Genomic DNA, 16747 nt, shown 5'->3' on the forward strand with positions numbered 1-16747 from the left:
TGTTGGGTGACGATCCACGCCGGCTCTTATTTAGTCATGTGGTTTGTTTACCTTGTTTTGTTTCTATTCATTCATTTAGCTTCTCCCCTGTCTAGCCCTTACTCGCTGTCTAATCAGGCGCCCTCTGTGTACGTAGTACTTGTCTTGTTGTTCCCGCCACTTTCCTTACTAGTCTATTTTTCGTTTACCTCACTGTGTTCCTAATCGTCGTCATGTTTTGTGGCTTACTCGCGTTCAGTACCCCAGTCGCAAGTATCTTTGGTACTCGTGGTTGCCTACATGCAGTTGTTCCTTACAATTTTGTCTAGGTCAAGCTGTGAGTTTACGCATGTTTTTCTGTTTCAGTACATTTGCCAGAAGTCTACCTCCTGCATTAGAGCGTCATCTTTTTCATTCAGCATTGGTTGTGTAACTGTCTAGGCTCGAAGTTCATCTTTGCGTGAGTCCGTTACTCCCTTGTCCTTGGCTCGGTCGCTTTGAAGGTATGGGAAAAAAAAAAGGGTTAATAAATAAAAGGTATTAGTTAACGTGCAGCTTGGTCTGTTTTCCCCATCTCGCCTTCGGGGCTCGGTGCATATCCTTACCACTGACTCAACTCGTCCTTGGGTCTTCGTGTGGGTCCGTGTTATCCGGTGTTTCAGTTATATGCCTGTGTGTTTTATCCAGCAGTTGTCCACGCTCGCTCTAGTGGCTTGACGTCTGCCGTCATCAACGTCGTGTTAGCATATCCATCCTCGTACAGGTATGTGCAGTCTACACTGTTGGTGAGTTATGATAGATGTTCTCTTTGTACAGCTCTCCTTTGAGCCCACAGTATTCACTCCGGTGGTCTCATCTCGCTTTAGCCTCTACGTTGGTCCGGCGCTCTGTTCGTATCAAGGTTGACCTACGTCGCTCAGTAATCAAGGTTGGTAGACTGTTCCTCCAGGCGCTGTCTTAAGTAGGATCGCGGTTCTTAGTGTTTTTTCTTTTAGGCACAGTCTGTTTGGAACTTCGAGAAGCACAGGTATTCACGTTTTAGTTTGTTACCCATCACGTCCTTGGGTATGCCTTTACCCCCTGCCCACCACGTCTCTGGGCCAGGGCTTCGTTTGTCACGAATAACTCTCACGTGTCACGCAGTTAGCATCTTTTCGTCACTACACGTCATCCTTCACTTTGTAGTCTAATTACGTTTTAGACTTAGTTCCTTCACTACTGTTGTGTGGCATCCGTGGCTTTGGTTCCGAGTTGGTCTTGCGCTGATAGGTGAATTTCATTATGGTGGGCTGCTGCCTTCCGGTGTCAGGGTTTGATTGTTATGTGTCTAATTTTCAGAAATGTCTCACGCTTCAGACATTGAAGATGCAGCCTCTGTTCTGGACAACGTCGCTAGAACATCGGATCTGGGTAGCGTCCCCTCACTTCGCAACTGGACTATTCCCAAGCTGACGGCTGAACTCGTCCGCAAAGGCATCCCGTTCCCGGCCACTGCCCGCAAGGCGGAACTTTATCGCTTATTGGTCTCGGAGCAGTCGGGACTTTGTGATCAAGCAGGCACTAGCAGCAGGGAAGTGTCCATGCAGACACTTAATACGTTCATCCTGCAGTTGCATACTTTAATTAACTCGCTGTGTTCTAGAGTTGACACTTTGGAGTGCAAGAATTCAGAAGTTCCCGCTTCTGCCCCAGTAGTTGGTTCGGTTCCTGCCGTTCCGCAGACGTCCGTTCCCCCTCAGGTTCCTGCTACTCCGCAGGCTTCAGTGTTACCGGTTGGACTTAACATGCTCGTGCCTAATATCGCACCAGCTCATTTCATCCCGGCTAATCTGAAGAAGGACATTCTCGATGGTAAGGATGTTAACCTTGCTTCCTTGCTTATTGCATCTCACGATGTTTCCGAGAACAAGACTATTGCTTGTGGTGAGGTGTCAGTGATCCTGAAAGCTAAGGACATAAGGTTAAGTCACAAGCTTACACTAGCTGAATTCAGTATGGCGTTCGCCATTTATCGTGACGTCTTGTGCTCAGTCAGGCCAGAGAGACGCGAAGAGCTTGACATGTATCTGTACAAAGTCACAGAATTAGCTCATAAATATGGTGGGTCCACGTTTTATGATTATCATAAATCGTTTTCAGCTAAGGCAGCGGCTGCGCTAGTACAGTATAACTACACAGTCAATTGGGCGTTGGTTGACACCGAGATTTTCTGCAATCATTTTGCAGGTCTTAAAGCCCCAGTTTGCTCTCGGTGTCAATCCATCACCCATACCACCGAGTGGTGTAATACCGTTAATTCCCCAGCTGAAGTGACTCCCGGTACATCCTCACCCACATTTCAGCCTAGGAATCAGAAACAGGCCGGCTTGATTGACAAACTAGGTAGACCCATTAAATATCTCGGTAAATTGCAAATCTGCAATAATTACAATTTCGGGTCTTGCAATTATAACCAGTGTAGACTTTTACATGTCTGCGCAGTCTGTTTCAGAGCCCATCCTAAGTCCAGTTGTCCACAAAAGTCGAAAGCATGACTAGCTGTGATAGATATCTTCTGTTTAGAATATTTTCTTTCTGATCACCCAGATAAGAGTTTTGTTCAATTTTTGATTAATGGTTTCCGGTCAGGTTTCCATACAGGTTTTGTTACTTTACCCTCTGCTACGTATGAATGTGACAATTTACATTCTGCTCTAAGGGACCCTATGGTTGTAGATACCCTGTTACAAGCAGAAGTAGACAAGGGTTTTGTCATTGGTCCATTTGATGAGCCCCCCTTTGACGTTTGGAGAGTAAGTCCACTAGGGTTGGTGGCTGGGAAATTCAGCAATAAACTACGTTTAATTTATGATTTGTCCGCCCCTTACTCTGCACACACACCTAGCTTAAATTCTCTTATCCCCGCAGGAGAATTTTCCTTGAAATATGCTTCCATAGATGAGGCAATAGCGGTCATCCTGAGCATGGGCGGTAACACGTGGCTGTCCAAGATCGATATATCCGATGCCTTTAAGCTCCTGCCCATTTTGCCTCAGTTATGGAAGTGGCATGGTATTAGGTGGCGAAACAAGTATTATTTTGCTGTGAAATTAACTTTTTGCGCTAGAAGCAGTCCTTGGTTGTTTGATAAATTTGCACAGTCCCCACACTGGCTCTTGGAAAACAGGTTCGACTCTTCCCATGTTATCCACTACTTGGACGACTTTTTGTTTATTGAACCGGGTAACGAGTGCCCCAGATATTTGAAGACCGCGTTAGCAGTATTTCAGCAACTGGCTGTTCCGGTGTCAGATAAAAAAGTTGAGGGCCCTTGCAAGTCACTGACCTTTTTAGGTATTATTCTGGACACACAGGCCATGGAAGCCAGATTACCGCTTGACAAGCTCTCACGTATTAGACAGACCATGCATGTTCTTGCCAATTCACCCAGGGTGACCAAGGTACAACTCCAATCCATTCTCGGCATGTTGAACTTTGCCATGCGTGTAATTCCACAAGGCAGGAGTTTTGTGTCCAGGTTGTTAGACGCTATGAATTCTGTTCCTGGCCAAAACGATGTAGTCATGTTTGACAAACACGCGCTTGCTGATTTCGCTATGTGGCATACGTTCTTGGCTGACTGGAATGGGGTATCCTTTTTCACCCCTGGTATCGACAATGCCTCTCCTTTAGTTTTCTCTGATGCCTCCTCCTCAGTGGGTTTTGCAGCTATTTGGGAAAACCATTGGTTGGCTAGTGCTTGGCCAACCGAAGTATCCCTGTCTCCAGGTTTTAGCAGGTCATCAGCATTGTTCGAGTTGTACCCTATAGTTGCAGCTGCCAGTGTGTGGGGTCACCTATGGTTTAGGAAGTCAGTTCTGTTCGTTTCTGACAACGAAGCTACGGTGAATATTCTACTTAAATGTAGATCCACATCCCCACAGTTTATGTCTTTGATGCGTAAACTAGTATGGTTGTCATTGTCGCATAATTTTCACTTCTCTAGTGCTCATATAGATGGTGTTAGAAATACGGCTGCTGATGCACTATCTAGGTTCAATTTTGCACTCTTCTTTCAGGTGATGCCAGAGGCTGATCCGTCAGGATGCACAGTTCCAGCGTTCCACGATTTGATTTTGAATTAAATGCCTATATGTCTGTTGGTCAGGATTTGATTAATAATTAACTTTCTCGTAACACTCTGAAAGTTTACCATACGGCCTTTAATCTGTTTACCAAATTCTGTCAGTCTCACCCGCATGATGACTTCCTTTCTGTGTCTTTTCTTTTAGCCTTTATAGGGTTTTGCCACTCCTCCTTACGGCTAGCATATAACACCATAAAAATTTATTTGGCAGGCATACAACACTTTGTTACCTTGAAGTTCCCGGATAGGGCGTCACTGTTTACATCGCATGCAGTCAAGGCTGCCCTTAAAGGGGTTGCTAAAAGCAGAGTACCAATGCCTCCAGGTAGGCAGCCCATTTCAGGGTCTCTGTTTAGGCAGCTGGCAGATGCCCTGGATCACTCCCCGTTTGGTTTACATAATAGTTTGACACTAAAGGCAGCCCTCGTCTTAGGTTATTATGGCTTTCTGAGACCGGGCGAGTTCACGTGCAAAACTAGCACCGCACCGTTTTTCAAGTTTGGGCAATTGCAGCGATCCACGGATCATTTCACTCTTGTATTGCGCTACACAAAGACATCACTTCCCGGTCAGGAGGTGCACGTTAAATATTTTAAAACCTCTCACAAGTGGTGTCCGGTGTTGGTCTTCAGCGCATTACTTGCTCTCCGTATTCATGACAGTCTAGGGAGCCCATTGTTGTTGTTTAATAATGCTGCTCTCACTTCCTCTGTTTTTGTACGTTATTTACGTGTTTTAGTTAAATCCTTAGGTCACGATGCTTCAGTTATATCCGGTCATTCGCTTCGGATAGGGGCAGCAGCATCGGCCTCTCGTCATGGTGTTCCTGCTCATGTTATCAGGAAGTTAGGTCGCTGGAAGTACAGCGCGTATATGCGTTATGTTCCAAACCCGAAGGTGGAGATGCAATATGCTTTTGAATCGCTTGTATTGTAATGTCTAATAAAGCTTTGTGTGTTGATTTCTGAGTTTTGCCCTCTTATTTTCCAAGGTGTACCCTTACGCGGCAGTATATGGCACAATTCAGACTGCCTAGTCTTAGCTGAGTTAGTTTTAGTTAGGTAGGCTCACTATTCTATAGCACCGACCACAAGTGCGAAGGTTAATTGATTTACTCATTTAACCTGTGTTTGTGGGAGGGGCGGTACTCACTCTTAAAAGCCGCGGCTCCCCTCGGTCAGTACGCCACGGCTCTCGCGTTGTCCCACCCTGCCCTCCCCTCTCTTTTTCTACTCCTTTTTAAGGTATGCCCTCTTATTTTCCAAGGTGTACCCTTACACGGCAGTATATGGCACAATTCAGACTGCCTAGTCTTAGCTGAGTTAGTTTTAGTTAGGTAGGCTCGCTATTCTATAGCACCGACCACAACATAAAATTAAGACATAATTGCCCTGCATAGTTGGATAAAGTTTGTCCATGAATACAGTGTAGATTATGACATTGTCAATCCACACTGTATTGGTTGGCTTATCAATAACTATAAATGCTGCTCCTACAAACCATGACCTGACAACAATGCAGTTCTATGGACAAGTTAACATCATGTCCAATCTTTTATTTAAACCCTCTGGGTATCTAGTTCCCAAGAGGAACATCCAATAGGTCTCACGTTTATACATCCTATATTTAAGATCTCCACCTCTTGGCCCCAAGGATATTTTCTATAATCCCGAGACACGGAGGCTATTTGCCTCCCCCCATGTATTTCCCTGAAATGACGGGATAACATGGAGATACCTGGTAAATTACTCCTGATGTCCGACACATGTTTTCTGAATCTCATTTTTAATGAGTTGCCTGAGCAACCCACATATTGTAATTTGCAAATTGTGCATGTCGCCACATACACAATATTTTTAGTATTGCAATTTATGTAATTTTGTATACTGTGTGCCTTTCCCGTAGTGCATGATATCACTTGATTTGAAACATTCATATAATCACAAGTTAAAGGAGTAGTCCAGTGGTGACTCAGTGGTGAGCAACTTATCCCCTATCCTAAGGATAGGGGATAAGTTGCAGATCGCGGGGGGTCCGACCGCTGGGGCCCCCTGCGATCTCCTGTACGGAGCCCCGACAGCCCGCGGGAAGGGGGCGTGTCGACCTCCGCACGAGGCGGCGGCCGACACGCCCCCTCAATACAACTCTATGGCAGAGCCGAAGCACTGCCTTCGGCAATCTCCGGCTCTGCCATTGAGATGTATTGAGGGGGCGTGTCGGCCGCCGCCTCGTGCGGGGGTCGACACCCGCTATCTCGGTGGAGATCCGGGGCCCCGTACAGAGAGATTGCAGGGGGCCCCAGCGGTCGGACCCCCCGCAATCTCAAACTTATCCCCTACCCTTAGGAAAGGGGATAAGTTTTTCACCACTGGACTACCCCTTTAAACACCGGTTGTGTCCACATTTCCAATTGCCTTTGGCATTAAGCCAATTCTGGCTATTTGTTTTGATATTACTTTTAATTTCAAAAAGACTTGGGGATATTTTAGACCCTATGGAGGGACCCCTCCTAGATACAATAGCAATACCTCCCGCTACAATATTTCTTAAGGCTGGATCAGTTTCAAGGACTGGGATGTATCTATTTATGATGTTTTTTATTTTATTAAATTGGATACTATACGGTGTAACGAAAAAAGGTCTCTTGGATTTAGATTTAAATTTACTACTTTTGCCTCCTGCATTATGTGATTCTTCCTGTTCCTGTCTCTTCCTAGAGTATGCCACTAAATCTCTCCGATCAATTTCATTAATTTTCCTGTGTGACTGATTCAAGATTTTATCATTATAGCCTCTATTTCTCAGCCTAACACACAGGTCTTCTGCTGCCACAAAACACTCACCACCTATTTGCAAAAGAATATTGTGCCCCGGGGACTGAGACTTAAAAAGAGACCAATTAAAGTCTATTCCCAGCAATTCATTTCTAAGTGGGACAATGCATTACTAGAGTGTTCAGCAAAATTGATGACGTACATAGTGGAAGAGGAGTCCGCAGAGCTCGCAGAAATGCAATTGGAGCTGGAGACCCTTAAGATTCGACTATGTGAATATAAAGATCATAAGGACTTTACTGATATGGAACAAATTGTCCTGGAAAAACTGGAGAAACTGGAGAAAGGCATCATGGATCTAAAAATAAATAAATTCCAGAGGGATGTTACTCATTATAATAAGGATCAAATATTCACCTGGCATCTATCGCAGGAGGGTAAAGAAGATACATCACGTTCAATCCTAAGAACATCCCGCTCCAGATCCAGACCCAGGAATTATTCCAGATCCAGAGGAAATAGCAGAGTCAGCTTCTCAGAACCTGACAATCCACAGGAGGAGTCTAATGAAGTTCCTCGAACCCACACCCAACAACAACAAACGAAAAAGAAGTCTGCTGCATCCGGCGTTCCCCTAAGAGACCTGGGGGCGGTTCCAAAAAACCGCACAGGTATGAAGGATCAAACAAACAAAAAAAGACCCGGCGAGCAGGTCGCCGACACAAACGGAGGAAGATATCCACTACGCTCCCTACTGACCCCACGTTGAATCCAGTTACGATCCTATCCGCCTGCATCCTGACCCCGGCACAGATAGATGTCCTCAGCAAAGGTTTGAATTTTGTACCATCTTGCCAATTTGACTTGTTCAATACGTTGTTAGATGTTAACAAACTAGCCAGGGGACTAACTTTGAAAAGACATTTTTCATGCCTGGAGGATGTGCAGGACGGCTATGGACATGATGTGGACTTGGGGAGGGAAGGTGCAGCAGGGGCCAGATCAACAGCTAGACTGGGTGGGAGAGATTTGTGTTATGATTTTCAAGATCAATTAACTAAGCTAAATTTGATAAGTTTACAGATGGAAAATGTGGAATGTGAAGATAAATTGGACAAGCCGTACCTCTCTGCCAACCCTGGGTTCTATCCTGTGGCCTCCAGACCTGAGGCCCTGGATAGATTCCAGGAGTTGGTGGAGAGGGATTTGGTTAAATTAAAACAAGAATCTTGCACCACTAGCTTACATGATAATTTGAATAAAAGTGAAAGAGGTGCTTTGAAGGATCTGGTTGACAATAAATCCATTGTAATTCGCAATGCCGATAAAGGCGGAAACATCATAGTACTTGATGCCGGCTTATACAAAAAATTAAATATGGAAATATTGTCAGACACACAAATGTATTGCAAATTAGGTGGAGATCCCACTAAAATATTTCAACTGAAACTCAAAAAGGTGCTAGAGGAAGGTGTAGCCTTAGGGGTTTTGGACAAGAAATTAGAAGAATATCTCTTTGTCTCCCATCCCATAATTCCTGTGTTCCACTCACTCCCCAAGGTGCATAAAGGGGTTTTTCCACCTCCCCTGAGACCCATTGTCGCCGGCATTGGGCCCTTGTTAGATCGTCTTGGGGAGTGGGTGGATCACTACTTGCAGCCCCTCACCAAGACTACTCCTACATATATAGAGGATTCAAAACATGCCATTAATATCCTAGAAAATATCACTTGGGGCAATGAGTTGTCATGGGCAACGTGTGACGTCATAGGATTATATCCAGCTATCCCTTGGTCCAAGGGTTTAGAAGCTTTATCCTTGCATATGGAAAAATATAGCCCGTACTCCCCTGGTGTGAGGGACTTCATCACCATCGCAATAGAATTTTTGCTTAAACACAATTATTTCATGTTCGATGGTGATTATTTCCTTCAGACCAGGGGAGCATCGATGGGGGCCAAATACTCCCCCTCTTTTGCGAACATTTTTATGTTCTATTGGGAATCCCAGTTCATATTTAATATCGACAATCCATACTTGAATAGTATACATTGGCTAGGGCGCTTCATTGACGATATTTTAATAATTTGGAAAGATTCAAAGGATGAATTTGAGAATTTTGTTAAATACATTGGATCTAATGATCTTAATTTGGGGTTTACATCGTTCTTTAACAAAGATAGCATTAATTTCCTAGATCTCACATTGGTGGGCAGAGAGGATGTTATAGAAGTCCTTCCTTACAGGAAGGAAACGGCGACTAATTCCATATTAAGGGCATCCTCCTGTCACCCAAAACATGTTCTGTATAATATCCCGTTTGGGGAGCTCTGTAGGATTAGGTGCAATTGCTCTAGAGATGAGGAGTTTAAAGTGGCAGCAGAAGACCTGTGTGTTAGGCTGAGAAATAGAGGCTATAATGATAAAATCTTGAATCAGTCACACAGGAAAATTAATGAAATTGATCAGAGAGATTTAGTGGCATACTTTAGGAGGAGACAGGAACAGGAAGAATCACATAATGCAGGAGGCAAAAGTAGTAAATTTAAATCTAAATCCAAGAGACCTTTTTTCGTTACACTGTATAGTATCCAATTTAATAAAATAAAAAACATCATAAATAGATACATCCCAGTCCTTGAAACTGATCCAGCCTTAAGAAATATTGTAGCGGGAGGTATTGCTATTGTATCTAGGAGGGGTCCCTCCATAGGGTCTAAAATATCCCCAAGTCTTTTTGAAAGTAAAAGTAATATCAAAACAAATAGCCAGAATTGGCTTAATGCCAAAGGCAATTGGAAATGTGGACACAACCGGTGTTTAACTTGTGATTATATGAATGTTTCAAATCAAGTGATATCATGCACAACGGGAAAGGCACACAGTATACAAAATTACATAAATTGCAATACTAAAAATATTGTGTATGTGGCGACATGCACAATTTGCAAATTACAATATGTGGGTTGCTCAGGCAACTCATTAAAAATGAGATTCAGAAAACATGTGTCGGACATCAGGAGTAATTTACCAGGTATCTCCATGTTATCCCGTCATTTCAGGGAAATACATGGGGGGGGGGGGGAGGCAAATAGCCTTCGTGTCTCGGGATTAGAGAAAATATCCTTGGGGCCAAGAGGTGGAGATCTTAAATATAGGATGTATAAACGTGAGACCTATTGGATGTTCCTCTTGGAAACTAGATACCCAGAGGGTTTAAATAAAAGATTGGACATGATGTTAACTTGTCCATAGAACTGCATTGTTGTTAGGTCATGGTTTGTAGGAGCAGCATTTATAGTTATTGATAAGCCAACCAATACAGTGTGGATTGACAATGTCATAATCTACACTGTATTCATGGACAAAACTTATCCAACTATGCAGGGCAATTATGTCTTAATTTTATGTTATGGAATAGTATGACAGTATCTATACCTGGATATTATTAGTAATGAGGAGAAATAATAATAATGATAAATATCAATAATAAATAAAAAAATATATAAAAATATATAAAAATAAAAATATTTACAACAATAATTATAAAATAACAACACGAAATAAATAATAACAAAAATGAAAAATAGAAAAATTAAATATAAAAAACATAAAAATAAATAATCAATAATGAAAAATAAAAAATAGATAATAATAAAAAATAAAAAACAAAAAATAATAATAATAATAACGATATAAAACAATAATAACAACAAAACAAACAATAAAATAATAATAACAATAAAAACAAAAATAATAATGAATAAATAAATATAATGAAATAGGAAAAATTCTAATGTTATCTAGGATACTATGGCATAACAATAAAATAATAGTAAATTATAATAATAACAATATAAATATAAAAATAAAAATAAAGATAAAAAGTAACAACAATGTATACATAAAAAATTATAAATAAAAATTACAAAAAATTGCTCATCAAAGGTCTCCATTTATTTCATCCTGTTAATATTCACACATAAATAATTGATGCTGTTCTGATATGACAGTCAGCAGCGTATAATATTGCGCACTAACTGTATGTGTGCCTTTCCCATGTGTGCGTTCTGTTAATGATAAATATATATATATATATATATATATATATATATATATATATAAAAAATCTTTCCTTCCCCGTACCAAGTTGAGTTCTTCTTGCTCGTGTGTTCCTTTTCCTCCCCCTTTATTGCGGTTTCCCCATTTACATGATAATTTGTACGTCTAGTTCACACTCCATTTTCATTCACTGCGATTCTTAAAAATATAATATAGAATTAATGAGAGGTCAAAATCCATTTTACAATGCAATTTATTGCTATGGAAGCTCTTAGTCTTGCAATTTGCGAATAATAAATATGAAATAGTCTTTAACGCAGTGCATGATAATTAAAGAGTGTGAACAGACACCACATGTAATGTTCTAAATGGATTCCAATTCCAGGTTTTATATGTATATGTTATTAACAATGACGAGGTTAGTCATGTGACTTATACCTCCGGTATTTTAAGTTGTCCTCTGTGATTGTACGGCAGTCTACGATTAAGCTCTTTAGCGAAACGCATCAGACTTTCTACCCTGTACTGCAGAATCTTGAAATAAAGGAATAAGAAGTTTTTACCTGCAACCTAGTGCCGGACCTTGTCCTTTCTTCTACTATAGATAAGATGTATAAAACCAGCATACCCCTTTAATAACCCTGACATTAAGTGCTATTTAGCCTCCTTAGCATTTTGTCTACAATCCACTCATCCAAGAGTTGAACTGATATATTTCTAGCAGAATTGGTTAATATGCTAACTCTGGGAATGTTAATTCACATATTATATCATGTTTGCGTTGTGTCACCCCTGCACTCCTACAAAATACTAATGACTGTCTCTCTGCTATCTCAAACAACCATCTTTCCAAAGCCGAACTTCTAGCGTTTCCCCCATCAACTAACCTACCCAAACCTGATGTTTCCATCCCAGTGTGGGCTATTACCATAACTCTCTTGTCACCTTCAAACCAAAAACATTAGTTTTCTTACTATTGAAACAGCCAAATTGCTCATTGTTGCTTTGATTCATTTTTGCCTTGACTAATGTAACTCCTTAGTGTCTGGCCTTACTATTTGGCCTTTCCTTCGTTAATCTCTCTCCTCCCAGTCCATACTAAATGTGGCCGATTCATCTTCCTCTCCAGTTGTTACACCAATGCATCCTCCCTGTGCCAGTCACTGCCCTGGTTGCTCATTCAGTTCAGAATCAATACAAAATTCTTTTTAACCTACAAACTGTTTTAACTGTTTTAACTTTCTTGTTAATTTCATCATGGCTAAAATTACACCAAAATTACCAAAATGAAGGACCTAGAACAATACCTGTACTCCATATTTTGGTGCCATTTCTACATTTCGCTTATTAATCCTCCCTAAATGTCTACAGTTTTCCCTTAATCAATGACTGCAGACTGTAGGGAACAAAAACAGTCTTTTTTTGTTCATATGGAGGCACATTAAGTATTCCAGGAAAAAACTTTTTTTTTTTTAGTCAACTGGCCTCCGGAAAGTTAAATAGATTTGTAAATTACTTCTATTGAATAATCTTAATCCTTCCAGTAGTTATCAGCTGCTGAAGTTGAGTTGTTCTTTTCTTTCTGCTGACAGTGCTCTCTGCTGACACCTCTGCTTGTCTCAGGAACTGTCCAAAGCATTAGAGGTTTGCTATGGGAATTTGCTCCTACTCTGGACAGTTCCTGAGACAAGCAGAGGTGTCAGCAGAGAGCACTGTTGTCAGACAGAAAAGAACAACTCAACTTTAGCAGCTGATAACTACTGGAAGGATTAAGATTTTTTAATAGAGGTAATTTACAAATCTGTAAATTTCTGGTGTCAGTTGATATATATGTATGTAATATTAATGCTGTAGGCAGGCAAAGCAAGCTTAGAATTATTTTAGTGGGTTGCAACATCTCCACTTTTTTGCTAGGCCTAGGCCTCTGTGTTTCCTCAAGTTCACAACATCATTACCTAACCCCAACCACACTTGGCCGAGAGCATTCAGACATGCACAATGCTTAAAACTGGGTGTTGAATGCAGTCTTGGTCCAAGCCATTATGAGTGTAACCCCTGGGATTATTGTTGTGCATTATCCTGCCATTACATATATTGTCCAGTAGATGGTGGACTGCACAAACAAATGAACTGACCAGTGACTAAAGCTGAGAGAGGAGGAGTTTTCTGGACATGTGTCCTTATGTCCATCTTAATTTTTTTTTCAGTTCCAACAGAGCAAGCAGAGAGAGAGTGGACACAGTGGGACAGCCTGTGTGGAATCCTGGTACAAAGAGTGCCTGCAGCAGCTGAGAGGAATCTGCAAGCAGGTTTAACAAGATCTAGTCCTAGTAGCAGAAAAGGCTTAGTGTGCAGTTAAGAGAACTTGAAGCTGGATTGACCTGTGTAAGAGTAGACCTGAAACCCTTTTTTCCTGTCTCTTAACAGGGCACCCTGAACTTACATATCTATTTGTGGACATTTAGATAGTTTAGGCCTACTCCAAGTAACACTGTTAAGCAGGACTTTGTATGGGCCCCATCTATGTAATATGCACCAACTGAGGGTACCCATTAGTTTCTAGGGCGAAGATTAGGGTGGTCCACAGGTGTGCTTGTGGGTGGATGAGACCTATATACACATTGCATATGTCTGATTTTGTGCTTTACTATAGCTTACTGTTTGTTATGTTATGCATGGTTGTTCTTTCTGCAATACAAAGTTAGTTTCAAGTTAGCTTTGTGTCAGTCTTATTGTTTTCTTAAAGATGGCTCCAATAAGACCCCACTTCCTTACTCCAGATGATTCGTTGGGTAGTTGCACTGCTGCACATATGTACCCCAGCTCACAGGTAGCAGAAGCTCAGAATCAGCCTGCCGAGCACAGAGAGGAAACAAGGGTAAAGGGACAACAGGGATATAGCTGGACACTCCCAAAACCCTGTTGCATTAGCAAGGGCAATAATTTAAAAAAAAATTGCTTGCCTTTACTAATTCACTTGTGACAGCAGCAAAACAGTTCTACACTAGTAACTGTACCTCACTAGGATTAGCGTTATTTTGTCACAGGTTACCTTTACTTTGCTCTCTCCCAGCACTATGGCACATGACAGAGATTGTCTCAAAGCATGTCTATGGGACTGGGAACGTGAAAAAGCTGAAATGTCACAATGGACGCACACCCAATACACAATATGATGCAAAGGTACAAGTTTATTAACACAATGTGCAAATATCCAAAACAACACAATAAAAACATTTAAAAAGGGCTACATGGAGCCACACTACAACAGTGGGACCTGTAAAGATCACCACTGGACATGGGTGAAACATGTAAGGGCCCCCATTAACCTAAACAAATGCTGTGGCCCAGGCAATAGAAAGATACACCAAAGTCATGCAAACACCAAAACTTCATAACAAAATGAATTGTAATCAATCAAATATATCATAAACAATGCAGTGCTGCAAAAAAAAGTCAAGGTGTATAAAGGTAGATGGAACAAAAAAATAATGTGCTGTGCACAGAATCACCACAATATGCAGGCCACAGACGGAAGAAAGAAGGGGAGATAACCTGATTAACCCATGTCTACAGGAACAAACCCCACATGTTCGGTCACCGAATGTGACTTCCTCAGGGGTGTAGTGCTGAACTAAAGGCTAGTGTCTTAAATACCCCATAATGCATAATTGCATAGTGCATCATATTGTGTATTGGGTGTGCATCCATTGGGGCATTTCATTTTTTTCTCTTTCCCAATTGTGTGTTCTTTATGCCGGATAGCACCCCGTTTTAACTTGTTTTGCATTGTGCTTGAGCCCCCCTTTCCTTTTTTTTTTTCTCTTTTTTTTCTCTCTTTCTTTCTGTCTATGGGACTGTGCCATTGATAGACACAGAGTGGGGGAAAAGCCTGCAGCTGCGGCTTCTCTCCCCACTCATTCTAGTGATCGGAGAGGGTCTAAAAACTCAGATCCCAATTATAAAAATGTTGTCATTTTCCTTAGTACTTATAATAACAGGTACACTTTTAATATGAAAATATTAAATCGTTGAAGCATCCATTTAAAGGGAAATAGAATGCCGGAATAGTCCTTTAGTATCAATTCTTCTGAATTATCATAGGAATCATAGGAATATATATATATATATATATATATATATATATATATATATATATAGATGCAAATCAAAAAATGTTGCAGTATCTTGTAATACCTTTTTTATTGGACTAACAGAATTTTGTAGTTCAAGCTTTCGTGATTCCTCCCTTTGTCAAGTCTGCATCACTGGACTAACACGGCTACTCAAATTTACTATATATATATATATATATATATATATATATATATATATATATATATATATATATATATACATTTTTGGGTTTAAATAGCTAAATGTACCCAATAATAAAGGTTTATTAAAAGATTATCTCTTTCATTAATTTTATCAGAACTACTTTTACCTCTTTATTTCTTAGACTGTAGACAATGGGATTTAAAAGTGGTGTGATGAGGGTGTAGAAAATAGCTACGAAGCAATCCAGTGAGGAACCAGAATAAGGCCGCATGTAAATAAATACACATGGAATATAATATAACAATACTACAATAATATGAGAAGCACATGTAGAAAATGTTTTCTTTCTGGCATTCACAGTGTTTATTTTCAGAATTGTATTGAGAATATGGAGATAAGAAGTCAGTATTAGGATTAAACAGAGTAAGGCCACGGCTCCGATATTGGCTAGAGTCACTATCTTGTTGACTGTAGTATCAGCACAGGCCAGCTTCAAAATAGGGATAATGTCACAGAGGAAATAGTCAATTTCATTGGAACCACAGTAAGGTAGAGTGAAAGTTAACACTGTGTGAGTCATTGAGTGAAGAGATCCAGTCAACCAGCATCCAAAGGCAAAAGACTTACATATCCTCCAGCTCATCATGCGGGAGTAGTATAAAGGCCGACATATGGCCACATATCGATCATATGCCATGACAGTGTACAAGAAACACTCACAGCTTCCCAGGAAATGGAAAAAGTACAACTGACACGCACATCCACTAAATGGAATCGTCTTATATAATAGAAAATTCCCAAGTAACTCTGGTAATATGGCAGAAGAAAGGCAAATATCTAGAAAAGAAAGGTTTATAAGGAAGAAATACATAGGAGTATGTAGAGTGGGAGTTTCTTTAACTGCTACAATCAAGAAAGAGTTCCCTAAAAGTGTGAATATGTATATAAAGGAGAAGAGTACAATAAGGGGCACACGCAGTTCTACTGGGTATGGAATTCCTCTTAAAATGAATTCAGTTATCACAGATGTAGTGTTATCCATTATATGATCTGCCCGTCACAGAAGTCTAACCTTTAATATACCAGATGAGCATAGGATCATGGGAATCTTCACAGCTAACAATCCATGTGAAAGCAATCACCCTCAAAATACACATTGCAAAATAAATTACAGGAAGCATATATCCAATAGATATAGGGATATAAGCTCAAAATGATCATGTAAAATAAACCGTAGCTTCATATTTATAGTAATATGTGTATACTCAATACCAGCAGTAATACTAATACTCAGTGGGGTTTATTAAATTATATCCCCAAAAGGATGATACTCACTGAATCCAGAGACTATATGCAATCTAAGGTATAAGCACCACAATAAGGGCATGAGCTTTAGTGTAATGTGCATATTGTATACACCATAAAATAAAATAGATTCCTATGCGTTACAAAATAATTCAATTTGATAAAGTATGCCACACATCTAATGTCCTTGAAGAATGTGGAGCGGTTAGTTTTTTGTGGC

The 16747-nt window shown here is 40.6% G+C and overlaps 1 protein-coding gene across 1 annotated transcript; it reads right to left on the minus strand.

The window, feature by feature from the left end:
• Positions 1–4209: 4209 nt before the first annotated feature.
• On the minus strand, positions 4210–16264 carry LOC130367204 (olfactory receptor 10G9-like). Its single transcript, XM_056569642.1, has 3 exons — positions 15366–16264; positions 6729–6842; positions 4210–4282 (listed from the first exon to the last, which is right to left on the minus strand). The coding sequence occupies exons 1-3, from the start codon at positions 16262–16264 to the stop codon at positions 4210–4212; spliced, it is 1086 nt and encodes a 361-aa protein (XP_056425617.1).
• Positions 16265–16747: the final 483 nt, after the last annotated feature.

This window comes from Hyla sarda, chromosome 1, assembly GCF_029499605.1.
Source record: "Hyla sarda isolate aHylSar1 chromosome 1, aHylSar1.hap1, whole genome shotgun sequence".
Lineage (NCBI taxonomy): Eukaryota > Metazoa > Chordata > Amphibia > Anura > Hylidae > Hyla > Hyla sarda.

Excerpts from the sequence above, each read along its gene's own strand:
- LOC130367204 (XM_056569642.1), bottom strand. The coding sequence starts at position 16,264 with ATGGATAACACTACATCTGTGATAACTGAATTCATTTTAAGAGGAATT. Across the intron at positions 6,843-15,365 it reads AAAGTAGTTCTGATAAAATT|GAGAGATTTAGTGGCATACT; the intron begins AATGAAAGAGAT and ends TGAAATTGATCG. Across the intron at positions 4,283-6,728 it reads AGACCTTTTTTCGTTACACC|CCGTAAGGAGGAGTGGCAAA; the intron begins GTATAGTATCCA and ends GTTATATGCTAG.